This window comes from Girardinichthys multiradiatus, chromosome 3, assembly GCF_021462225.1.
Source record: "Girardinichthys multiradiatus isolate DD_20200921_A chromosome 3, DD_fGirMul_XY1, whole genome shotgun sequence".
Taxonomy (NCBI): domain Eukaryota; kingdom Metazoa; phylum Chordata; class Actinopteri; order Cyprinodontiformes; family Goodeidae; genus Girardinichthys; species Girardinichthys multiradiatus.
In genome coordinates this window covers 6,700,467-6,727,850 of record NC_061796.1, presented here as the reverse complement: position 1 = coordinate 6,727,850, position 27,384 = coordinate 6,700,467, and the positions used below count along the sequence as shown (strand labels likewise).

General features: G+C 41.5%; 2 protein-coding genes across 3 annotated transcripts; one reads left to right on the top strand and one right to left on the bottom strand.

Annotated features, from left to right (window-relative positions):
- The first annotated feature begins 811 nt into the window (after window positions 1–811).
- On the top strand, window positions 812–22,895 carry si:dkey-34d22.1 (discoidin, CUB and LCCL domain-containing protein 1). Its single transcript, XM_047360598.1, has 15 exons — window positions 812–985; window positions 6,387–6,608; window positions 8,417–8,554; window positions 11,141–11,192; window positions 12,150–12,222; window positions 12,311–12,444; window positions 12,533–12,570; window positions 12,832–13,023; window positions 15,275–15,387; window positions 15,662–15,836; window positions 15,945–16,034; window positions 16,116–16,209; window positions 19,556–19,593; window positions 19,669–19,779; window positions 21,999–22,895. Exons 1-15 carry the CDS (start codon window positions 883–885, stop codon window positions 22,412–22,414), a joined length of 1,989 nt encoding a protein of 662 aa, XP_047216554.1. The 5' UTR covers window positions 812–882; the 3' UTR covers window positions 22,415–22,895.
- A 1,136-nt stretch (window positions 22,896–24,031) lies between these two features.
- On the bottom strand, window positions 24,032–27,303 carry si:ch211-79k12.2 (uncharacterized protein LOC568844 homolog). Of its 2 annotated transcripts, none has more exons than XM_047360599.1 (3): window positions 27,116–27,303; window positions 26,714–26,996; window positions 24,032–25,560 (listed from the first exon to the last, which is right to left on the bottom strand). In XM_047360599.1, exons 1-3 carry the CDS (start codon window positions 27,140–27,142, stop codon window positions 24,059–24,061), a joined length of 1,812 nt encoding a protein of 603 aa, XP_047216555.1. In that variant the 5' UTR covers window positions 27,143–27,303; the 3' UTR covers window positions 24,032–24,058. The 2 variants fall into 2 exon arrangements, with proteins under 2 accessions (XP_047216555.1, XP_047216556.1); XM_047360600.1 differs by having other exon boundaries at window positions 26,729–26,996.
- Window positions 27,304–27,384: the final 81 nt, after the last annotated feature.

Here is a 27,384-nt window from a genome sequence, read left to right as displayed (position 1 = left end):
TGTCACCGATGTGGTTTTGTGCAGTATTATTGTCCAGAGTTTAGCAGTTTGACAGCATGTGGATAATAACTGTCTTTAAGTCTGATTGAAGATCCTTTTATTTAAGGCCGATTTCAAAATAAAACTCAATAAATCTCAAAAACGGGTCTCCCACAAAGTATTGCAAGATAACGCAAAGACTATTGCGTGAGAACCCAAAAAGGATAGCGTGGGAACGCAAAAGTATCGTGTGAGAACGCAAAGGTTTTGCGAGCAGATGCAAAAGTATTGCGTGGCTACGCAAATGAAAACAAATCCCCCATGTCCCCTCGCGGGGTCCATAGGCATGGGCCTAATGTGCCTAAAAATGATGTGCACTGCAGATATCCACTGTACATCCAAGTTAGCATTGTGTATTTAGTGGTAGGTTTTTGATTATAATTAAAATTGTTAGACATGGGCACCCCTGGATAAACTACAAAATCGTCATATCCATTGGTTCATATAGTTTTATATAATGTCCTCCTTAAGCTTTTGGGATTTTTCCTTTTATTTCGCATCAGCCTCTATAGCTTTATTAAATTGTAAAACTTTTCCTTGAATTTATTTTAGGTTACTTCCATCCTGGTTCACTGGAAAACATTGTGTTTACTGTGGTACAAAACCCTTTGGGAACCACTTTGCTGGAGCAAGCTAATAGAGACACATTTGGAACACCATACACTTCGAATGGGATGCCCAGGATCATTTGATTGGCAGTCACGCTAGCCAATAGAAAGTCTAGTTTACGACTCGTGGCCAATAGTAAATACGCATGACTTTACGCTGCGGGTTTTATTGAAGCGAGAACTCGACTCATCGAAGTATGCACCTTACTTTTTTCTTCGGACAGGGCTGGAAATCATGCTTGGAAAGAGCAAAAACATCGAGGATGGAGTGAAGTTTCTTTTTCCTAGTTTTTGGATTACTTTCAGCGCCTGTTTAGTTGGTGTTCGCTGTCAGGAGGGTAAGAAAAAGCAGCTTTGTGTTGACGCTTTTGGTAAAATAATGATTGTGACGTGACACTGAATGTCCAACATCATATAAGTTTGTTGCTGAGAAACAGCTTAAACATATTGTTAGTAGAGATGTAGTATTACAAACTAATATTGTGTTAATAATGTCGGAAACGCCACAAGTTCTGGCACTTCACGATTTAAGATATGGTTTAAAGTTTTACCATCCTAACCTGCTAACTCATTTCTGAAACAAATACAGTTTTGTCAACATGTTCAATACATGTTTTCCATGTATTACATTTTCTAACAGTTTGGACATATGTGCTGCTGTATACGAGTCAAAATAAATGGTTGACTTCATGTATTTATTCATACTACTGTAGAAATGCTGCATTTTATACAGCACTATAAGTACAAAGGTCGCCCATGTGATATGATAGACGCATTCTTTGCATAGTCTTCCCCTGTCCATGTGTTTACCTGCTGCTCCCAGCAATCCTTACCAGAGGCTTTTCTAAACTGGGTTTAACCCCTAGCATGAATCACAGCAAGCATATTTACACACAGAGACACAGAGAGGCAAATGATTACACGTAGACTATGACTGCAACAGACAGCCATACCACAAATCATATTCTTTGTTGTTTTCGTCTGGCTGTTTGGCTTTGGTTTCTTCACAAACCGGAAGCTGATTAAGTCCAGGGTAAATAGCAGATTCTGAATCACGTTTTGATGGTAAACTTTGCTCGCTTTGGTTGGGACAGGTTTTAGGAGAGCTCTTCCAGCCCGTTTTTTGGTTCCACACGCCTGTGATTGGTCCATTGTAGGGGGATGAAGGTATGCAGTGACAGGTAGGACAGGTGAACATCCTGTCTGCTTGTGTGGACCTGTAAGGACCTGCCAGCAAAACAGAAAAAAAAAAAAAAAAAAAAGCTGGAACTGGAAGAGTGGAGAAACAGCATTTACGGGTGTGCTTTGATTCAGTTGGCCAGACGCTTTCAGTTCCTGTTTTGTGGATGTCCTGAGTTGGTCAGGACAAGCTGAATGCATACGCAGCATGCAAGTAGTGCATAATTGTAAATTAGAGGGAAGACATTAAATGGGTTTTCCTTTATTTCTTTTTATTTCCATCTTGCAATCTAACTAGCTTCCCTCTCACTCCCGAAGAAACATCCCCACAATATGATGCCCACTGGAACGTTGAAAAGTTGTGGTATTATATCTCCGGCTACAAATGGTGTAATGCATGTAGGCCAGAAGGTTTAATTTCGGTCTCGTGTGACCAGAGCACCTTGTTTTACGTTTGCTAGGCCTATCCCTACATGGTTTGTAGGAAAATTCCAAATTGGGACTTTTTGGGGGGCTTTGTTTCTCATACTTTTACATAAAGGCTAGACTTTGAGTGTGCACAACTAATAGTTATGCTGTCAACAGATTCTCTACCTGAGCTGTGTGTCTCTGCAGCTCCTCCAGAGTTACTCTGGGCCTCTTGGCTACTTCTCTTATTAATGCTCTTTGTTTGCAGTTGTGATGTACTCTTTTCATTTACAGAAGATAGATTAAACACTGCCCCATGAGATGTTCAAAGGTAAATTTTTTTGGGCTATCACATGAAATCCCCAATAAAATACATTGAAGATAGTGGTTTCAAAAAGTTCAAGGGATATAATTACTCCTGCAAGGCACTGCATCAGCTTTAAGATGAAATTGGAAACAGGCAGATTCATGAGAATCACTGTAGGTCAAGAATTTCAGCCAGAAGGAGACAATTACCAGCCACCCGGAACTGGCCAGCACTGCTGCTTTTGTGGCCTCCCACCGGAAGGTGACAGATCCATGCTCTGGTGCCCACAGCGACAGCATGTCACTGTGGCATTTCCAGAGAATCCTTTGGGGAGTTGAGAAGGGGTAGCGGCATTCAAAGGTCTGTGGTGGGTATGGTAGAGCTGTTGGGAAGTTTGGGGGGGGGAGACAAAGGGTGAGCGGAAGGTTGTCTGGGGGTTTCGGAGCCTTATATGGAAGACATGGATAGCGGAGCCTGATGTTTAGACTCAGACTGGCCTCGGTGTCCTACTCAGGTTTTGACCATTCTGGGAACTTGTCACCTCCGGAGTTTTTGTGGGGGTTTGGATTTACACAAGCAGCCTCCACAGCACTAATCTTTGTGTAACCACTTTGGGAACTGACTCATTTCTTTTCTATGACCAGCACAGACAGTAGACTACATATCTAAACATTTGTGTTTTCTGTTCCAGTATAAGTATTAGTCAGCACAGTCACTGGTCAGAGGATGTAATAAATCAAAAGCTAAAATGTCTCCCCCCTTCCCCACAAAAAAAAAAAGTTTTACTATCCCCGCGCATTTTCCTCCAGAACGGTTCCTCTGTAAAAATCCAATACTTTGTATTTAATCATTGCTGATTTAAATATTTCGGCAATCTACCCCGCTTATGGGTCATCGTGTTTTAAGATCGGAGGAATCTCCTTCACAGCTAGTTGTGTCATGAATATAAACATGTCCAGGTCTGCAGGGCCTGTTCTGATGAGACTTGTTATGCATTTGTCCTGCAATAATGCTTCAGCAATGCCTTTTAATATTCTGTTAATTAAATTTAGGAAATTTATGACCAACCTGCCTGGGGTTGAGACGTTTTGCCTTTGCTTTAAAATGTAGCCAGTGATTCTTCTCTTCTCACAGCTGGGTTTAGAAGAAAGTCTACATGAATACTGAGTACAGTCGATAGTCCTTTTAATTTCTCTGACATATTGTCCCGTTACAACAATAAACGTCAGTGTACAGTGCTCAGGATATATACGTACACCCCTTTTGAAAAGTAAGATTTTAATCACTATCTCAATAAACACAAGAACAATTTCTAGTTTTATAGAACACTTGTTTAATTCCATAACATGAAATAAAGGTTAATAATATAACCTGGGTGATAAAATCTGCAGTTTTACTCTTTAGCTGAGGAACAAATGAATGCACCCCACAACAAAGGGTGCTACATCTATCCCTTTCCATTCTTTAAGAACAAACTCTGTTAGAGTCTGGATGCTGGATGGAGAGTGATGCTCAACTTGCCTCTTCAGTTGGTTTTTGATCAGGAGACATACTTGGTCATACAATCACCTTCATCTTGTTCTTCTTCAGAAAAGCATGTGTGTTCTGGATCATTGTCGTGTTGGAAAAATGCACAAGTGGTAGATCTGTGAGTTCATGACGCCATCAATAAAATGCAACCCCATAAAATGCCACTGCCGCCACCATGTTTGACTGTAGGCACCATGCATTTTTCCTTGAAATCCTCACCTTTGTGACACCATACAGTTTTGAAGCCATCACTTCCAGAAACTGTGATCTTTGTCTCATTTCTCCAGAGTACAGAGTCCCAGTACTCTCCATCTTTGTCAGCATGGGCCTTGGCAAATTCTAGGCGTATTGTTTTTTGGTTTTTTTTGGTCCATGGGCTTCAGGAGAGGCTTCCTTCGCGGACGATAGCCATGCATGCCATTCCTCTGCTGTGCACGCCATATGGAAAAGGTTACTCCAGTTTGGCTTTCTACTTTTGCTAACTGATGTGAGCTTGCATGGTGATTTTGTTTAACCCTTCTTGTCAGAAGACGTTCTTGTCGAGGCGTTAACTTCCATGGACGGCCTGGACGAGATGGTTGCGCTTCCATCTTTACGTCTGTAGCATTTTTGGAGCCCTCACCTTTTTGTGTAAAGAAATTATTTCCTTTCTCAGGCATTGTGACATTTCTCTTCCATGTGCCGCCATTGCTTAAAGCATAGGAAGTGGTTTTCTTTAAGTCACTTGTCTGATGGACTTAAATAAATAATTAGACTCACCTGTGGTTCAATTCTTGTTAATTAGAATTTTGTAATGTTAAGTTTTGCTTTTTTTCTTAAGATTTTAGTTGGGTTGCAGTCATTTTTGCCACATGGGCTTGAATTAATTTCTTAGGAAAACGATTTATTCATTTGTGTGCAAATGAACAAATCTAGTTTGCAATCGATGGCCCATGTTTGTGGGAGTATTTTGTAGTATGGTACCGCATAGAAAATGTTGATTCTGAAAGAAAACTAAAGGTTTTCTGACTAATCTCGGGGGGTGTAGTCATTTATACTGAGCACTGTATTTTATTTGGATTTTATGTGATGGACCACATAAGAAAAACTACATAAAGTACTTTTTTGTGCTTCCCCTTTTATTCTGATACCCCTAAATGAAATGCAGAGCAACTAATCGCCTCTGGAAAGTAATAAAATAGAGTTCACCTGTGTGTAATTGAAGCACAGTATAAGTGTAGTTGGTCTGTAAAGGTCTCAGAGGTTTGTTAGACAACATCAGAGAACAAACATCATCATGAAGATCAAGGAAGGCAGCAGACGGGACAGAGATTACTTTGTGGAGAAGTTTAAAGTAGGATTAGGTTATAAGATAATTTCCCAACCTTTTAACAGCTCAAGGAGCGCTATTTAATTCACCTTTCAAAAATGTAAAGAGTATTACACAACTGCAAACCTACTAAGAAACGGACCTGTAAAACCTCCAAAACTGACAGGCTGGACATGGAGAGCTTTAATCAGAGAGTAACTCTGGAGGAGCTGCAGGAAACCACAGCTTAGGTGTGGGAATCTGTTGACAGCATAGCAATTAGTTGTGTGCTCCACAAAGCTGCCTTTTATGGAAGAGTCGCAAGAAGAAAGCCATTGTTTAAATAAAACCATGATCAGTCCTGTTTCTAGTCTGCCGAAAGGCATTTAGGGGACACAGCAAAACAAGGAGAACAAGGTGCTCTGATCAGATGTGATTCAATTTGAACCTTTTGGCCAACATGAACACACCATTCCCACAGGGAAGCATGGTGGTGGAAGCATCATGTTGTGGGGATTCTTCTCTTCTGCTGGCCAAAGCAAGATGGTTGGAGCTTAATAAAGGGCAATCCTAGAAGAAAACCTGCTAGCTGCTACAAACGGCTTGAGACTGAGGGGATGTTGACGTAAAAGCAGGACAGGACAGGAAAACCTGAACATACAGCCAGAGCTACAGCAACATGTTTATATCAAAGCATATTCATGTGTTTGAATGGCCCAATCAAAGTCCAGACCTAAATTCAATTTAGCAACTGTAGCACATGTTTTGTAGCAGTTTTTTTCCACTTAACAATTATGATTTACTTTGTGTTGATCTATCACCAAAAATCCTAAGAAATACTTAAGATACTACATTTTACTACATTTATAGATAAGTAATTTAATAATTCACCTTTAGTGTCTTTGTGTTTGGAATGGATTTATTTGTTGACTTTACACCCAAACCATAAAATGGTAATGATTGCGATATATTTATTGACTTATTTATTTTCCCTGCCCTCTGAATTTTTGTTCTTGATTCGTGTTAGGTAACGGTTGTGGACATGCACTGCTGGGAACAGAGTCGGGCACCATAGCCTCTCCCAACTACCCAGGCACCTATCCCAGTAACGCCTGGTGCAAATGGAGGCTCCATGTGGAAGAGGGCCGGACGCTGCGCCTGCTGTTTGGAGACTTTGACATTGAGAGCAGCCCGGGCTGCAGAAACGGGTCTATAGTGATCACGGGCAAGAGCGGAGAACGGAGAGTTGGTAAGTTCACCTGCGATGGTGTTCTCGGTCCTCGCTGATCTCAGACACAGTCAGCATTTTACCAGGAAACCCGCTGACAGATTTGTTTATGGTCTGTGTCATTATTGAAGATCTCCCAGGCATGACTCTTGAGGCATGCCATTCAGCTGAAACAGCGATGGGAAACGAACCCTATTTTGCAACAGATGCATGTGTTTTTTGCCACCGGCTGTATCAGGTTGTGTCCTGAGGCGATGGATTTCTGACAGCGCATCAAAAATCAAAGCTGGGACATTAAAGGAGATACAACTATTGTGCTGTTGGATTTATTGTTGGTTTTCACTGTTTCCTGTCTACTGTAGATCATCTATAACTATCAGGGATTTGTGTGCAACGTCTTTCCTCTGAGGCAAACAGATACTGCGTCAGTTATCTTCATTGAAAAGCTCCAAAAAATGTACTTTGTAATCAGTACAAGGGCACCGTCATGTATAGTCACTGATCATTTGTTTGCTTATGATTGTAAATGTGAGTTCAAAGTAGCTTCTCTGTATCTTCTTTAAATAATCGCGGTCATTAATGCACCATAAGTTTAAAGGGCTTTAGTGAAAAATCAATAAGATTAATCGTTCAGTTCAAGGACATGTGCAACAGTTATCAACCATGAATAATATTTTTTATATTATTCTTCCAGTAGCTCTCTGAAGGCCTTTAATATATTTTCTTTTGACATTGCCTGTTTGTCTCTTTCCAGTCCTGTCTACCCGACTGTGGCAGTATAATACAGGGTGTCACGTGTGCTTGGAAAAGTGACGTAAAATGTGATTTCGTGCAACAGGAAACACATGCAGCAAAGCTCTGAGACAGGACCTGAAAGATTCTTCATCTTTTTGGTTGATTCAACAGTTTTCAGCTGATAGTTATTAAGGGATCATCTTTTGGCGCACAAATTGATGTCTTGATGACAGACTAAAAAGTAACTAAATGCCTTGAGATCAAATCTCTTGGGTCGAGGGGATTTTTTTATGCTTGAATGATTCATATGTCAGGAGATGGACTGAAAATTAGACAAAAGGCAGCAAAAGTCTTAAGGAAAAATATTGAAAGATATTTAGTTAGTCTGCAGAAATGAAGTTCTTGTAAAGGTATTATTACCCCATTAACGTTTTTATATTTTGTTACGTTACAACCTCAAACATTAATGTATTTTATTAAGATATCCATGTTACCAACACAAAGTAGTGCAAACTTGTGCAGTCGAAGGAAAAGGATGAAAAGGTTTCAGAAACTTTTGCAAATAAAAATCTGAGTTTGAATGTTAGTGAATATTTTCCATCTGGGGTCAATTTTTTGTAGTACCACCTTTTTCAACATTTACAGCTTTGAGTCTTTTTAGATCATTTATTTCTCTTACCACCTTAACAGCGTGGAAGATTGGTCAATCATCTTTGCAAAATAGCTGCTGCCCATTCAGATTCCCATAAACTCTGACCAGCTCCCTGTTTCCTGCTGAAGAAAAGCTTCCCCATAGCAGGATGCTGCCGCCACCTTGTTTCGCAATAAGGATGGAAGTCTGTGCAAAGGTGATAGGGGCATATCTATAAACACCCTGCAGCTGTGTTTGCAATTAAATGCGATTTTACAAATACTCAAGGAGTCAGGGAAGCCGCAGACAAATGTGCTATTTTGTGTTGGGCTAATGCGTGAAGTCAAAATAAAACTCGTAACGTGATGAAATGTGAAGACGTTCAAGGGATACGAATGAAGCGATTTAACTTTGCTCAAGAGTTGTCAGCTGTTCTGTACTTCAGCTGGTTGTTTATTTCCAGGCCCAGTGTGTGGGAAGATTAATGCAACTATGAAGAATGTGACCCTTGAAACCAACGAAGTGACGATAACCTTCATGTCTGGCCCACACCGCTCTGGACGAGGTTTTCTGCTGTCTTATGCAACAGACCAGCATCCAGGTAGGGCTGCAGAAATTCCTCTAATTACTTGGCTACACAATATCAACAGGTGACATGTATAAATACGGTGGATTATTAGTATCTTGGAGTACATTGTTTTATATTACTCATCTGCCTAACCCCTACTAGGCATGGAAAGCTTATATTCTTAGCTTCATTTAGTGCATGAATAATACAGTGCCTTGCGAAAGTATTCGGCCCCCTTGAACTTTTCAACCTCTTGCCACATTTCAGGCTTCAAACATAAAGATATAAAATTCTAATTTTTTGTGAAAAATCAACAACAAGTGGGACAAAATCATGAAGTGGAATGAAATTTATTGAATGTGTCAAACATTTTTAACAAATAAAAAACTGAAAAGTGGTGCGTGCAATATTATTCGGCCCCTTTACTTTCAGTTCAGCAAACTCACTCCAGAAGTTCAGTGAGGATCTCTGAATGATCCAATGTTGTCCCAAATGACTGATGATGATAAATAGAATCCACCTGTGTGTAATCAAGTCTCCGTATAAATGCACCTGCTCTGTGATAGTCTCAGGGTTCTGTTCAAAGCGCAGAGAGCATCATGAAGACCAAGGAACACACCAGGCAGGTCCGAGATACTGTTGTGGAGAAGTTTAAAGCCGGATTTGGATACAAAAAGATTTCCCAAGCTTTAATCATCCCAAGGAGCACTGTGCAAGCAATCATATTGAAGTGGAAGGAGTGTCAGACCACTGCAAATCTACCAAGACCCGGCCGTCCCTCTAAACTTTCATCTCGAACAAGGAGAAGACTGATCAGAGATGCAGCCAAGAGGCCCATGATCGCTCTGGATGAACTGCAGAGATCTACAGCTGAGGTGGGAGAGTCTGTCCATAGGACAACAATCAGTCGTACACTGCACAAATCTGGTCTTTATGGAAGAGTGGCAAGAAGAAAGTTATTTCTCAAAGATATCCATAAAATGTCTCGTTTAAAGTTTGCCACAAGCCACCTGGGAGACACACCAAACATGTGGAAGAAGGTGCTCTGGTCAGATGAAACCAAAATCAAACTGTTTGGCCACAATGCAAAACGATATGTTTGGTGTAAAAGCAACACAGCTCATCACCCTGAACACACCATCCCCACTGTCAAACATGGTGGTGGCAGCATCATGGTTTGGGCCTGCTTTTTGTCAGCAGGGACAGAGAAGATGGTCAAAATTGATGGGAAGATGGATGGGGCCAAATACAGGACCATTCTGGAAGAAAACCTGTTAGAGTCTGAAAGAGACCTGAGACTAGGACGGAGATTTATCTTCCAACAAGACAATGATCCAAAACATGAAGCCAAATCTACAATGGAATGGTTCACAAATAAACGTATCCAGGTGTTGGAATGGCCAAGTCAAAGTCCAGATCTGAATCCAATCGAGAATCTATGGAAAGAGCTGAAGACTGCTGTTCACTAACGCTCTCCATCCAACCTTACTGAGCTCGAGGTGTTTTGCAAGGAAGAATGGGAAAGAATTTCAGTCTCTCAATGTGCAAAACTGATAATCATATCCCAAGCGACTTGCAGCTGTAATTGCAGCAAAGGGTGGAGCTACAAAGTATTAACGCAAGGGGGCCGAAAAATATTGCACGCCCCACTTTTCAGTTTTTTATTTGTTAAAAAAGTTTGACACATCCAATAAATTTCATTCCACTTCATGATTGTGTCCCACTTGTTGTTGATTCTTCACAAAAAATTAGAATTTTATATCTTTATGTTTGAAGCCTGAAATGTGGCAAAAGGTTGAAAATTTCAAGGGGGCTGAATACTTATGCAAGGCACTGTAGCTGTCTGTGTTCTTATTTACAAGCTTTTTCAGGTTATTTTTTTGTGCTCATCGCTCTGTTAATATTTACGTGTGTGTGTGTGTGTGTGTGTGTGTGTGTGTGTCCATGGTGTTGATGTGTATGTGGATCCCCCACTACCACCACCACCACCCCATAAGACCTCTGAGCCTAACCCAACGGCTGCTGAGTCCTGCTGTAAATCATCCAGCAGTGGTGCTTTCAATTTTAACATATGAATGGATGCAAAAACACAGTCTCTTGTGTTGCTATTTAATGAACTAAACATCAGACCGTTATGGATCTTTCTGTGTATTGTGCATCTGATTGCTCTGATATAATGAGAGATTGTCCTCTTTTCTCTCCGTGAGGTTCTCTGTAGTGGGCAGTATGTATCATAGTTTCCTGTTTTTCACTTTGTTGTTTATAAAATCCAGCAGCATCTGGAGCTGAGGCCTTGTGCGCGGACACAAACCTCTTTCTGTTAACTGTGATCGCAGAAGAGCTGTCGGCGAGACTCGTGAACTGTGACTAAGGGACAGCAACAAAGGCTTCAGTCACATTAACAGAGATGACTGCCTTTCTCCTAATGTAGCACGCCAGCCTGCCTCATCCTCAATCTGTGTTGTATGTTTGGTTTTTTTTCGGTGTGTGTGTGGGTTGGGGTGATGTTATGTAAGCCAGAGACACAGTGCCTCACACTCTCAACTCCTACACCATAAACCTTTTATGAGTGTTTATTCATTTTAGCATCTGCTTGTTTTTTTTGTTTTGTTTTTTCAGATCTGATTACTTGTTTACAGAGAGGATCCCATTTTAGCTTTCAGCATTTAACGTATGTATGGTCCAAAAGGTTGTATAGTATTCAACCAATTGAGGTTTTTGACATTTTGTCACATCACAACCATAAATTAAATGATGTTCTGGTTTTATTTGAGAGACCAACACCAAGTAGTTGCAGCAAGTAACATTGCTATGGTAAAACATGGTGGTGGCTGCATCATACTGTGGGGATGCATTTCCTCAAGAACAGGGCAGCTGGTCAGAGCTAATGGATGGAGCTGAATGGAGAGCAATCAGGGAAGAAAATCTGTTGGAGGCTACAAACAACATTTTAAGTTCAGTCAGAATGGATGGGTAGCATCTGTAAACATCTCCTTTAATTGCTTTGATCTGAACCCTCCCATTGAAGAGAAGAATCTCCACAGCATGATGCTGCCACCACTATGTTTCGCTGTGGGGAAAGTATTGTCAGAGTCATGTGCAGTGTTAGTTTTCATACACCCACAGAGCTTTTGCATGTAGGCCAAAGAGTAGGTCTCCAAAGTTCGTCCAGAGTTACCATCAGCCATCTGTTTTTGTGGGCTTTTCATTTTTGGCTGATGGATTGAAAGGTGCCCCCATTTGTTCTTAGATGTTGTCTAACTCTTAGGCCTTCACACAACTGCTGTATTTCTATATAAAATAAATTGCACATAGATGGACTAGTTATTAATTAGGTGACATCTGAAAGATGATTCAAATAAATTATTATGAAAAAAACAAACTAAGAACAACTAGACGCTCTTGATTATTTCTAGACGCCTTTGAAAACAAAACATCCCTTTTCCTTCCTGTTTACAATTATGGGCTGCTTTGGGTTGGTCAATCACGTACAATGCCAATAAAATACATTCAAATTTGTAGTTGTGACATGACAAAATGTGGAAGAGTTCAAGGGTTGTTGAATCATTTTGCAAGGCGCTGTATGTGTCTGTGGAGCTTCCTTCCCACCTATGATTCTGCTCCCCAGTGTGTACTGCCCAGCTGGATGCAAGAATGTTCCGGGGGACATCTGGGGAAACTCTGAGCAGGGTTACAGAGATGTAAGGGTACATTTTCCTTTGCCAAACCATGCTGTACTTCAAAGTTTATTTAAGTTTAAAAGTACTATATTTGTTCTTTCTGCCACAGACGTCGGTCTTGTGCAAGTCTGCGGTCCATGGTGGAGCCACATCTGATACTTTGGGAGGTCGGGTCACTGTGAGTCAAGGGAGAAGTCTTACCTTCTATGAATCCACCTTCGCCAATGGAATCCTCTCTAAAATGTTAGTTTTTGCATTGTGCTCACAATGAAAGATCCCACTAATGTTTGTCAGCAGCCAGTTTGACCTTTCTTTGATACTGTTTTGACAGGGGGTCATTATCTGAGAAGAAGCTGCTATTTAGCAGAGGTAGGAGCATTTTTTTTTTTTATCATACAGGCTTTTCTCTCAAGCAGCAAATTATTTACATTCCTTGAGTTTATTTCCTGTAATAAGCTGCTGTGTTTGAGATGTTTGCGTTTCATGACACCCCAGCTATCTCCTCTGTTCAGCATGGCATAAAAAATGTTCTTCAGTATAAACATGATTAGGAAGCAAGCGTTTCTGTAGAGCAGAGGGAGTAAAGCAATGGTTCAGCCACGTTCACCTTTTCCTCTCGCTCCCGAACAGAATGTAACAACATCCTGGCTGTCTCTGCCCTAAATACATCGTCTTTCTGGGACAAAAACAGTCAGGAGCACACAGTGTTCTCGTCCTCCAGAAACACAGAGTCAAGCCATGACTTCCTGCCCTGGACAGCAGACAGCGGGGATCCCAACCCATGGGTGGAGATCGCGCTAGCTGAAAGGAGCACTCTGACAGGTAAAACTATATATTTGTTTATATATATTTGTGCTTATGTTTATTGTGTTTACTTATGTTACATAATGTTCCAATTAATGTTATCTCCAATTATATAGAATCTATTGATTTCATCAATCCAGATGAAAACATAAAGTGCAATCCAGTTGTTTGATTTCAATTGGAAGACAGTTTGATCCTAATAACACAATAATGCCCATGTACATTCTTATTTTTGTGAGATATGTCATTTCTTATCAGCAAAAATAAATAATCTATCTCTGCCTAAGAAAGGCCACCTTAGGAAAGACCAGCCAGTTGAATGGATTCGTTGACTTTGCAGCAATGCCTCATCCTGAGTACACATGCAGCAACAGGAACAGCACCCCTTTATCAGGAAGACCCATACAACAGAATCCAGCCCAGTATAAGGGGCCACCTTCCCAACCAACTGGAGGGGGGGTTAAAGGACAGGAAGGAGCCGCAGAGCAAACAAAGATGGTCCAGGAGTTCTGTGTTATAGAAAAAAGTCATTGGCAGCAGTAGCTCTTGTCAAATATGCCCCTTTTCCACTGGCTCGATTTGGCCCTACTCGACTCCACTCAGCTCGCTTTGCAAGCGTTTCCATTACAGTTTTTTCCATACCGGTACCTACTTTTTTGGTCCCTTCTCCTGAGCAGGTACGACCGGGGCTTAGAAGGGACTGCATGTGACGTGACCACATTGCTTTTTACTGATTGGCTGTGGGAGGAGGAGAAATTAGAAGGTTTTTGTTGAGACAGTGCAGGGAAAATTTAACAAAACTCAAGAGCAACTACAGTAATATTAAGGACCACAGTGGCCAGAGCAGGTTATAAACCATGCCTGAAGGCTGACAGAAAAGAAAAAGGACAAATCACCTTTCTGAATTACACGCAGGCAGAGCGCTGTATGTAATAACATCTTAAACCAGCTGATCACACGTAAAATCAGCTGTTCAGAGGCACAAACATTTCCCCCAAAACACACAAAACAAAACCACCACGAAACAACATGTTTGATCCGGAAATTTATTTACGGTCCTTAAGCAAACCAGCGTCTGCAGGAGGAGGGAGTAGCCAGACTGCCTGCATCGGATCAAACAGGAGAAAAGCCCCGGTGAATCCGCCGAGCACGAATATCCAGGCTAAAACTAACTTCACGTGGTTTTGCTCTTTAAAGTCCTTGTGTTCATTATTGCCATGGCTGAAACAAAAACTTCCTCATAAAGCCCAAAATTGTAACAATTTCAGGCAAACTTTGGAGCTTCACCATCCAGACAGCAACGTCTCTCCTCTCTGCTCCTCCTGCCACAGCCCGCTGACATCAGAACCCCTGAGCCGTATTTTCTACGTTCTGGCTGGGCTGTGGTCCAGATAATTATCCCAGTGGATCATTTTAGACATAAAAACATAAATAAGACATTCTTGCAAATACATTTATACAAACATTATTAGTATTTATTTTATTTATGCTTTTGTTTTTTTATTTATTTGATCATTTCACGCAGATTAATGTGACAATGTAACACAGTAACGTTAATAGCACCACAGTGCTCTACACTCATGGCTGGAGGCGGGGCTTCAGTCACCATAGCTTCAGCCATTGTGGGGTCAGTGGAAACACAACAGTTACCGTACCGAGTACAGAGAGAAACCGAGTGGTGCAGAGCCGCGCCAGCTAAAACGAGCCAGTGGAAAGGGCCATTAAGTTTGCCCCGGGAAGAAAGGGAGAGCTAAAGGATTCAAAAGCATTCAGCCAGAAGTACTTTCTATTGGAAAGAAAAATGGAGTACACATACTTTTTACAGCATAAAATATCCAGTTAAACATAGAATCTCCTTGCTAGGAGTACTTTCTATGTTGTTCAAATATAATGACGATTTAAATCTAAATCTGCCTAGGGTTTGATTATGAAAAAAACACAGCTAAACAATGGAAACACTGGACTAGGAACACTTTCTTTAGGAAAGCCATAGCTCTCTAAAACATTTTGTCCAGGAAAGAAACAGATAGACACAGAAACCCGGGCCTGGAGTATTTTTCTTGTATAGAAAAATACCTGGAGTCCCTGGAGTATAGGGACCAAGATAAGGGTAGCAATGGCTTTGTTGCTAGCTTCCTCTAAGAAACAAACACAGCTAAACACTGAATCACTGGGCCAGGTGCACCTTCTATCGAAAGAAAAAAAAAATGAGTACACAAAGTTAATGGCAGTAATTATTGCAAATAATGTTTTGGTTTTTTTTCCCCAGGATTAGTGACAACAGGATCATCAGTGGACTACATAGAATCATACAGTCTGCAATCCAGCAAGGACAGAAAGAGCTGGAAGACTTACAGAGATGCTGTCAGCAAAGAAAAAAAGGTTGGTGTTTCAGTATGAACTTCAAAGCCTGCTTCAGACCTGCAGTCCGTCTATCTGCAGGTCACAGAAGATATTAGCTTCATGTGTGAATGAAGACTATTCTGTAGATACTTGCTAAGGCAAACGTACAGATCCAGTTTAGTAACACCTAAATGTTACTTCCAACACTGAACTGCTGGAGACACAAAATGTAACAAAACATTTGTCACCATAAATCCTGCAGAGTTCTTTGACAGTAGCTACATTCGTTCTGTTTGTGCTTATTTGCTCCCAGGTGTTTCAGGCATACACAGATGGCCACCTCAGGGTGCTGAACAACCTGTTTCCTGCAGTTGTTGCTCGATTTGTTCGGCTTCAGCCGCTGAACTGGCATGGAAGAGCATCTGCTCAAGTTCAGCTTCTGGGCTGCCCCGCTGCGAAGGTCACACCGAGGTCACGGCCTCCCGGAGGTGAGCACATCCTGTTTGCTCAGGGCAAATATTATCTATTCACACGGTTACACTATCCATCAGGTGTTACAGACATGAAGTTCCTGAGTCCTGCTTCTTTTCCAACAGAATCTCCATCCATCGAATATAACATGGATACCCTGAACCCGAGCCCCTCACCCACCCCTTCAGAGAAAACTCTGCTTGTAGAAACAATAGGTATGTGCTTTAAAAAGGAAAAACATTGTATTTTAGTCTGTTTCAGTGAACTTCACTCTGTCCTCACACATTCTTTTGCAGGTCCCAGTCAGCCAGTGATGGTAGCAGTGGGAGTGGTCCTGGGTCTGGTGACGTGTGGGAGTTGTTTATTGGCTGGAATCTGGTGGAAACGAAGGTATGGTACATCAATGTGTTGGAAACCTCACGGCTCGCGTTGATTTCGCCTGGACATTTAGTTCACTTTCACATTGTCTGCTGGGGTTGTTTGTGGATGAATCTTTCAGCTGTCAGAAGATTACAAACACTCGCCATTGGCATGATCGTCATATTGATTTTGGGCTTTTGATGATCCATTTGAACATTTTATTTAATTATTTTAGTAGCAAGAACTTGGTTAACAAGTTAAAATTAATTGCAGATTTTCTCTTTTCTAAATGGGGTCTAAATTAGACGTACAGGCTCAAATATGATCATACACTCCCAGTTTGTATTTGACTAAATGTGCCTTTCAAGCTGAACGGTCAGCTTGAAAGGCTGACCGTTCGGTCAGTCTACACAGACTGAGGCGACTGTGGCTCAGTAGGAAGTGGGTTCGATTCCAGCTTCCTCCTGCTGTTTGTCAATCTGCCCCTGGGCAAGGCACTTAACCTCAAGTTGCCTACCAATGGGTGTATGAATGTGTGAGCATTAGTGAGTGCAATTGGGTGAATGTGGCTCTAGTGTAAAGCGCTTTGAGCGGTCTGTATGACTGGAAAGTCACTATCTAAATTCAGTCCATTTACCATTTAAGATGCTAAAAGAAGTCTCCAAAAACTGTATGATGTCATCATTTGTCTGTACAACCAGAAGAAGACTGCATAAGTTCCTATTTCTGGAGAGGTGTGCAGGAAGGAAACCTTTGCTCTCCAAGAAAAACATGAAGGTCAGTTTGCTAGAGAGAGCATGGACACAGACCTGGGGCCTCATGTACGAAGCGTATTTACGCACAAAAATCTTGTGGCGCAATGTTTTACGCGCAACTTGGCGTGTACAAAAAATGAACATTCCGTGAAAATGTGCGGAAGCCACGCAAACTTTTTTACTCGACAATAATAAACTATGAAAAACTAAAAGTCACCTAAATCCACTGAAATATGACTCCATTCAGCTTTATTTAATTCATAGAGCATCAAACCTGGTGCTTTTTTCACGAGTTTGAGCTTTTATGGCCATCAAACTGAATCACATTTAGCGTCCTACGTAGCACCTCAGAAAATGATGGAACCAACCTCAGTCGGATGTAAACTGTAAAACCTCCTCTGTTTTTGTCACCTGTGGGTGTAATTCCGCATCGATCTGTGCGCCAAGGAGCATAAAATGCATGCGGATCAACTAAGGGGGCACTCATTCTCACTGAAAAATAAAACGGTGTTGGATGAGCAGATTAATTCCTAACAAGTCAGGTGTGATTATCTGTAAGGTGGACAAACTGGAGACAATCACACATGTCCATAAATAGCTGCATAAAGTTGCGCGTAACTGTGGAATGATGGCTTTGGCCCAGCTGGAGGATGGAAGAAGTTGGAGGGAGCGTTTTTATTCAGAGATCGTACTGACCTGCTAGCACATGATGATGCAGGGCTTGTTGGTCGGTTTAGATTGCCCAGGGCAGGGAGCTGGCCTCAGTGTTACAGAGGGGAAACCAGGAGAAATCGTGCGTCTCCGGTGCCAGTTCCAGTTCTCACCACGCTCCGGTCCTTTCAACCAGAGCTTATCAGAAGGAGCTGACTGACAGATCAGGTTTTTAACAGTCATCCCTGAGCTGGGTCATGCCAGCCATATGTGTCGGCCGTGGTTCAGATATAAAAAGGTTTCCCCATAATTGTGACTCTCATCTGCAGCTGAATGTAATCAGAGCTATAGGCTGCACTCATACTGCTATAAGGGCCTTATGAACAGAAGGCCTTTTCATTCAATATATGCGCAACCTATTTATGATGCACTAATGAGTCTCACTAATGCAGTGGCACGTTGGCCTCCTCAACTCATGATTCCTTTATACTATAAGAATTCTAAGTGTTGGCAACAAACCTCAAGCAGAATCCGTGCACGATGGTGGCTTCAGTATTGAGCAATGATTGAGCTCAGTGCAGCAGCTACTGCCGTGTGGATGTGAGGCAGACATTGTAGAACTTAACGGGTTCGAGCCAACAACCTTTTTATTTCAAGTCAGGTTTGAGTCGCTGATCTCATTCAAGAAGTTGTTGGTTTGCTTTAATTCACTACAAACATCCTTCATGATGTGCAGACACAGTCTCTCGTTTTTCTGCCGACAGGAACCGGTTCTTTGACTGTCACAGCACCGTTGCTATGGTTATTTGGACACATGATGGGTGACTTCCAGCTATTTATACTACTCTGCATATGTATTCAGGGGCGGGGACCGGGTGGTCCAAGTGCAGCTATGTCAAATCCACCGCAAATTGGGATGTATGGAGGCTACATGTGCGGTGACATGTCTACGCACAGTATCGTACATCGGAATTTTTTTGTGCGTAGCAAGTTTTTGAATTTCTCCCTACTGCGAACTTTTAGTATGAAAGCTACACACTCTTTTATACATGAGGCCCCAGGACTTCTGAAATAATCTTCATTGGACAGATTATTTCAGAACAGAGGACATGTTTGGCATAAACCAAATACAGCATTCCAGAAAAAGAACCTCATACCACCTGTGAGGCAACAGAGCTGCAAGTGTCATGGTTTGGGGAGGCTTTGCTGCATCAGGAGGTGATCAGCTCACCATCATAGAATTCATGACAGATTCCCGTGGTTCAGAGGGTGCTTGATGAACATCTGAGACCATCTGTAAAATAAAATAAAAATATTCAAGCTGAAGCGGATCTGGACCCTGCAACATGACAGTGACCAAAAACACCAGGAAATTCACCAAGGACTGATTGAGAATTGACAAATGGAAAGTCCTGGGCCTACTCAAAGTCCAGATCTTGAGCTTATTTTTTTCTAGTTACTTGAAATGGGCTGAACATGTACATGCAAGAAACCCCATAATTTCATAGCTAAAGCAGTTTCATCAAACTAATGTTAGAGACTGGCAGATGACTACAATATGTCAGCCGATACGTGAACATTTTTAATAAACAGCTGGATATTTAATGGAATGTCCAAATGTTTTTACATGACCGCTTAGATTTGGACCTTGATGAATTATTTGACCGGTATTATTCACTCAGTTCTTGTTTTTAAAAGTTCATTGAATTGTTTGTTGTATCATCATTTAACCCTAGAAAAAGAATGATTCTAGTGCATCAATAAAAGCCCCAAATTAACATGACATTCATGCCCATTATGGGTGAATGTTAACATCCCATCAGCACTGTATATGGCTATAAGAACCTATTTAAATCTTATTTGTAGTGTGTTCACAGATGAGGAACTGAAGCCATTTTTAAAACAAGTACTTTTTTCACTCTTATACTACATAGAAAGAGACTTCATAACTTCATATGTTCTCTTGGTAGGAAACAAGACTCCCAAATGAAGAACTCTTTACCCACAGGTGAGTAAAGTTCCTAAATTTAACAATTTCAAATCTAGTGTCAAAAACGCTGAACTTTGTGTGTCTTCACGCCAGTTGGCTGCCAGACTTTTAAGACAAAGAGTCTCTCGCGTCCACCGTCGGAGCTGATCTCCTACCCGCTGGTGCGAAATGTGCATGATGCTCTACCGAGCCCCCCTGTTAACGGTGAGAACTGAGGAACATTTCCTGCTGCTCTGTTCTTTGCTCTCTGCTGTCGGCTCGCTCCTGGCTCTGTCATCAGCGGTCAGTTTGAGCAGATCCAGCCCATTCTTTCTCCTGGCTCAGCCCATCGCTGGTCATTGTATAAACCTTCCTTTCATTGGACCTCAGTCGCTTTGAAATAGACCCTTTAATTGGAGCTCGATAAAGGCTAATCAGTCTCATCTCTGCCTCGTCAAGCACCTTGGCTTGTAACTCAGCTTTTCGCACAGATAGTACGAAGCTAAAGTGTCGGTTCTGAGACATCTGAACCTGAATTATTATCATGCGATGAGTTTGGGAGCTAAGTCCACTCATAGTCTTATAAGATTTCTTTTTGGTAGAAAAGAATTTCCAAACTTCCTTTTCTTATTAATGAAATAATTTTAGTTTGTGGTCCTGTTTTTTACATCAATTCAATCATTCTAAATCTATTAGAATTAAGTACAATATTATGTATGCATAATATGATACAAATATACATTTTGTGAGAGCCCTAAATAAGTTATACTGTGCTGGTTTTAAATACACCATATGTCAGAATCCATTTCTTTCCTGTGGGAAGTGTTTTTGAGGACCTCCAGGGATGTTTATCACCATCTGATGGCACGCCCAGAACTGATAAATCCTCTAATAAATCCTGTTGTAAAACTGAGCAGCTCCGCTGAGCAGCTGCTCAGGATATAAAATTATGTTATTAGAAAGCTGCAAATCAAAGAACGGCTCTGAAAAGGTACTTGGAGGGTTCTACCTTGTTATTTTATTAGTCCACTATATCATTACATAACGTCAGGCGAGGGTCTATGCACCTATCAAAACTGAGATGAGAAATGAAAGACCAAAACTCTCATCCAAAGCTCCACGTTAGCCTTCGACTAAGGGAAAAATACTACTACAGCTGGGTAATAGGGACACAAAAATCTATTTGTTTTTTTTTTTGTTCTCAACAATTTCAGTAATTATCACGATACAGTTTCAAATTAACAATTTGGTTTCTAAGCTCGCAACGGCTTTAATACAAACTGAAAGAACAAGTTAAAACAGTATTGATAACTCAGATTCATGTTGAAAGGAATGACAGAAAACATTCAAGGCCCTTAAGATTTGCGAGATATTATGGATAACAAGTAAACACACAAAAAAACACTTCTTCAAACCAACAATATATTGATGAATATATAGATGTACAACAACCATATGTAGTACAGTGCAAAAATATTTCAGTACAAGCATAAAATAATGCATATCAGGTTCCTGCTGCAGGTTTGCAAAATCCACGTACTCTTCCACGTGTCTCTTTATCCAATATTAAATCTTTATCATCATTATTGTCAAGTTATTTTCCTCAGTGTAATTTGGATGTTTTTTTTTGTTTGTTTTTTTTTTGCACAGCACTACTCAATACAAAAGTTTAGTCAACATTTATTTACATGAAGCGACATCAGAGCCGGCGGGTGCTAAAAGTGACGTTTTAAAAACTAATGACATAAAGGAACTTGCTGCACCTTTATTCTCGTGTCCTTGGTGCTTTTACCGACTCATTTGTGGAATTACGAGTTTACACAGATGAGTCGTTTTGAAGAATAGAAAGAAAATCAGTATCGGCTAATAAAGCTTTGATCGGTGCATCGCCCTGATTCCATTAAACCGAAACATGCTCTCACATAAATACGTCTAGTCTCGAAACTGGAAACAGGCTGGTTGTTACAGTAAATTGTTGATCCAAAACAGACTCTTAAAGTTTACTTTATATATTTTTTCACAACTCAAAACGGGGGAATCACTTTAAAATCTCCCTCAGACTTTTTATTGGGCTTTGCTTCACAATCTCCTAAAAGTTGCAGTTATCTTTTTTCCTTCAACTCAACTTTCCATTAATAGTGCATGGTTGTGAACAGACAGCTTGTTATGTAAAAGCCATTGTGGCGTACCTTCCTCACGAAGGTTGTCTGCTGGACATATCAGCAGTGTGTCGACCATCACACATTTCTGTAACTAAAATCATTTTTTTAAATGTATCAGTCTGTGAGTAGCGGATCTAAAGGCATTTCATTTTTGGACTACGTTTCTCAATTAAATAAACTTTTCTGCGATATTCTGTTTTATTTAGAAGCACCTGACAAACAAAAGTGACTTGTTGACGGTCTTATGGTCGTTTTCGTAATTTCTCTTTCCTGTCTTCCCAGACTATGCGGCTCCTGCCATTACAGCTGTTGGACAGAAGGTTGGTTCTACATTCAGACCCTCTTCAGATGAAGGCTACACCACCCCTTTCACCTGCGCCCATTACGACTCGCCTGGCAACCTTCCAGAGTATGCCGAACCGCTTCCTCCGGAGCCTGAGTACGCCACTCCTTTTAGCGAGCTGCCCCCTGAGCATAAACCACCCACCTTGATGGGGTTACTTCGAAGCAGTACACACAGACCTCCTGCTTCCTCCGATCCCAGTCAGTATGACTGCCCTTCACACAGGGTACTGTTTAATGGCTACTGCACCCCTGCTCTGCGTGCCAGTGGCCCTCGACCTGCCAGTGAAGTCTATGCAGAGCCAAAGTCAAGTGACTCCTTAGTACTGAAGCACACATATGAGGAGCCCTTGTGAAGGCAAGAAGCTCAGATGTGGAGGACAGATCTATTTGGACCCTTTCTAATATCTTAAGAGGACATTAACCTGGAGCGTGTTCCCCAGGATGAACTACAGCTGACGTGTCAGTGAGAGATGTTAAAGGACATCAGGAGTCACTGTAGACCCCCACCCCCCATAATTAAAGAGGATATCTGGGTGGACCAGTCAGAACATATGAAGATCTAAGAGTCATGTGGACCAAAATATTTCCTTACAGGAAGTATGTACATGTCCAGTTTTTATTTCATATAATCCACAAAGAAACTACAGGTTTGATTGTGTCTGAGAGATACAGTCTGCCAATGAGACACACCTGTCTTTTTAGAAAGGTTTTATACAGTAGACTCTTTAAGAAACAGTTATTGGTATACTGGTTAGGAGCTTTGACTAAATATAACCACTAGGTGGCTCTTGTGAGCTTCAGACCTCTAATGATAATAAACTATTATAAACTTTGTGTCTGGGCAAATAACCTGTTACAAAGTACTTTGGAGTTGCAGTACAACAGAGGCACAAACATACAGGATGAGAGTGTGATGAGGAAATGGAAAGTATCACATATTGACAGTGTGACTTTCGTTTTGTAATCCATTTGTTGTCAGGGAATTGCTTCCAACACTTTCCTAGAACTAGGAAGCAGTTCTAAACTAAATTAAGATAGCTTATATTATTAAAATTGTATACAAAGCAAAGCCCTTTGGATTCTTTGACTTTCATATTTGCATCGCATACCTCTGCTTCCACTTTTCATTTTGTATAAAAATACAATAATCTATATTTGCTAAACAAAAAGTGAAGAAATTGCACTCTCTTACTACATGAAATGTTCTGCTTTGAATATCACTTGTCAGTCTTCGGAACAAGAAATTAACTGTTCCTTAAATTAACTTTTACCCTGAGGCTTTTACAAGTTTTGTGTTGACGATGCCTCTCACTGCAGAATAAGGCACAATAGAAATAATGTATAAACGAAGATAGCATGTTGGGCATTTGTAACTGGACGTAAAGATGGACCTAAACCTGCAACACCGACACACCATCATCAAACACTGCTAAGTCAAGTCTGTTTTGTTGAGTAAATGCTCTTGCCATTAATGAAATAATGATCAAACTTAATTTCTAATTTTGTGCAGTAGGAAACAGAGCAATAATGAACTAAACAAACCACAACAAACTTCTTTATGTTGCACCTTCCCCCTATTGGTCCTAAAGCTTCAAAGGATGATTTTTGGATCAGAGCATATTCATGGCCCAGTTAAAGTTCCGTTCTAGATCTATTCTTTTAGCAGCTGGAAGTGAAAATCGATGATCGCAGAGTATCTCTATCCAATCTGACTGAGCTGGAGACTGAGTAACAGTCCAGTGTGTAGATGTCCAACACTGGTAGAGACAGACCTGCAGAGGAAGGAAGTTCTTCAAAGTACTGACTCAGGTGGCTGCATACAAATCCACGTCAGACACCAGAGTTCGTTTTACCTTCATTTTGTTATGCACCACTTTGTGTTAGCTACTTACATTATATCTCAATACAAAAAAACACTAACCTTTGTGGTTGTTTATCGACAAAATGAGAACAACTTCAAGGGGTGTAAATACTTTTAAAGTAACAACAATGCACTTTTATTCACTTTGATTCTGAACGTTTTCACTCGGGCTGAACTCCTTCCTCTGTCCCTGATTCTCCTCCTCCCTGCCCTCGTTTGAGTAGTGCACCAGAGTCTGGTGTCTATTCCTGGACGGGGCGTCTTTAAAACGCAGGCCGCAATCCTCGCAGCCATAGGGCAGCCCCTCTCTAAGACTGCCCACTGCTTCTGCCTGTGACCTGCTCTCATTTCCGCTAAGTGGGATGCTGCCATGATTGGTAGAGATCGGTTCTGAAGAACTGAGAGGATTTGGAGGTGAGGCCCTGTGTGGGCTGTTCTGGGAGGCAAGTTCAACCCTGGGTGGACGTAGAGTTCTTGGACGCCCAGGAGAACATCCTGTTGGTTTTGCCCTCGCCTCCCCATCATGTTCAGAGGACAGACCGTGGACCATGCGATAGTGGAAGCGGATCCCGGAGCGATTTGAAAAGCCCCTCCCACAGAGGCTGCAGATAAAGGGCCTCTCTCCTGTGTGGAGGCGGGTGTGGATCTTAAGAGCTCCTGACTGAGTGAAACACTTCCCACACAGGCTACAGCTGTAGGGCTTCTCCCCCGTGTGGGTCCGCATGTGGGCCCGCACCCCCGCCAGGTGGGGAAACCCCCTACCACAGAAGTCGCACGAATACGGCCTTTCACCTGTGTGAATCCTCCTGTGGATCTTGAGCGCTCCCGACTGGCTGAAACTCTTCCCGCAGTCAGTGCAGGAGTAGGGCCGGGCACCAGTGTGCACGTTCAGGTGTATGCGGAGGTTGCTGTGGGAGTTGAAGGCCCGGCCGCATTCTGTGCAGATGAAACCAGACGGTTTGTGGGCATGCTCAGAGCGCTGGTGCTGCAGCAGCTGAGATGGCCTGGGAAAAGAGGCTGCGCAGTGCATACAGGGATGCAGCGACAGGAGGGGCCTTCCTCTTTCCTCCTGCTGCTGCGTTTGTCTGTGCTGGTGGTGGCAGACATGAGGACAGGTGCGCGAGCACCGGCAAGACAGGTATGGAATGGAGGCAGATAGTTGTGCAGAGTGGGCAAGCTGAGGACAGGGAACGCACGATGTTATGGGGCAGTGGTGGTGATGAAAATGATGGTGGGCGTGGGTGTGGGAAAAGGGGGAGTCTGTGCTTTCCTGGCTGCTTACGAGGTGGGCACAGGTTTGTACTCCACGGTGGCAACACAAGCAGGGAAACATGGAAAGATGGGCCAAAGAGCCTGCTGATGGTCTTAAAGGCGTAGTGTCAGGGTTTTGGTTTTGGCTCTGGGTCCCACTGTCTGCATCATCACTCTGTGATCGGTCGGACAGCCTGGACTCCTGCTCAGATGTGGGGCCGGTGGTGTCTGGAGAGCACATGTTCATGCTCAGGTCTTTGGGCTGGCATGAAGCTTGAGAGTATTGAGATGAGGATAAAGACTGTCTGGGTGTTAAAGTTTCAAAGGAGGAAGAGGAGCTGAAGAAAGGACAGCCAGGGCAGGTGCAGGCATAATGCTCATCCAAACCTGCAGAACAAATAGAAAAAAAACTGTTTTACAACATTTTTACCAAAACTAAAAAAATAAATAAGCAACAAAATCTACTGAGACGTGGGACAAGTGGAAGCACAGTGCTGGCCATATTTATTAAGATCCCAGTTAAAGATGTATTAAAAAAACTAAAAATGTTATTCTTTAATTTGTGTACATTTATTCAACTTGGAAAATAAAATTCTATGGTAGGAAGAAAACTCCACAATAGAAAATATGTATATTTTAATCAAATGACTGGTGGCACAATCATTGGTTTTAAGAATCCGTTTTATTACATTTAAAATAGCATTTTGATCTAATTTATACTTTTTATCTCAGACAAATCAATTACTAGTTCTTTCCCTGGAGTATAAATATAACCTGACAAGTGGTTTTGAAGTGGTTTTTAAAATGAAGGAGAAACAAAAAATAACAATAATAAAAGGTAGGCTTTAAAATTAAATAAGAGAGAAAATACATGTGACCTAACAGGCATTATGTGGGGTCACCATTATTTGAGTATTTTTGCAAGATGGAGAAAAGATTGCTAACAGTAGTGTGAACTTGAAGTCTGTTATTTTCTTATTTGCATTATTTAAACAGCACAGCAAAGTGGACTTGTACAGTAATATGTTGGTAATTGAGAAAGTGTAATTTTTTATTTCATAAAGTGTTTCAGCTCTTTGGGAATTCAGTGATTAGTTAATGACAATTTTCTATTAAAGATACCTCATTGGTTTTTATTAATGCTTCATTATTTAATCTGTTCTGTAAGTCTGTATGGAAATTAGAATTTTTATTTGAAACCTATCATAACTTTTCAGTCCTTCAATACGGAGAAAATATTGTGATATTACTTTTTTCCATATAGCCAGCTATAGTTGTATCCTCAGTTAATACTTTGGATATCTCAAACATAGAGATAGTGAGAAAGGCAATAATATAATTACATACATCTACAATTATATTTTAGATATTTACTAAAAGTATGATGGAATTTAATTTTAGCAGTAAATAGGTTTATAATTTTACAACCTGCAGAGTCATTTTAAATAAAAGGAATGGAATTATTTATAACCATTTTTTATTTATTTTGTTTAGGTATTTACAGATAGGTGTGGTTTAATTATATGCTAAAATAGCCTGCCATATTCGATGCCACCTTCTGCTCTGTCTCTGGCCTCTGCCCTCCTGTGTGATGCCCCCGGATGGATCAGTCTGCCGGGGGCTGCCTCTCTCCTCTCCTGGACTGGTTCAAGTCCCTGAAGGGGTTGAAGCGAGGAAGCTTTGAGTCCAAGAGGAACACCAGCAGCAGCAGTCGTCGTCCCCCATGCTGCGTTAGTCACATCTGGCGTGTTTTTAGACTGGTTTCCAGATGTAAGAAGGTCACTGATGTACTGGTGCATGTCCATCCAGGAGCACTGGGAATGCTGCGACACGCAAATAAAAGAAAAGGGTGTCGTGACCTGAGCTGAAACCATGCTCTCCTCACTAACCAGGCCTAAAAACATTCCACTTTCAGCACGTATTTAACGAACAGCTTACTCACATTATCGCTACGCTTGTCTTTGTCCATGCCTTCAAGTAAACGCTTGTGAAAGATATACCTCCCTGCGTTACAGCGGCGACTCTAATAATGAAAGCGACAGTAAAATAAATAAACACACGTTTTGTTCTGACACCATCACCACTCCCAGTCGGAGAGTTAGCGGACAGTCTATTTCCGGGTTAAGAAGTCACGTGCAAACACACGTGACCGCGTCTGTCAGACACGTTGCGGTGATATATTTTGAAGTTTGCAAAATATATATTCTTCCA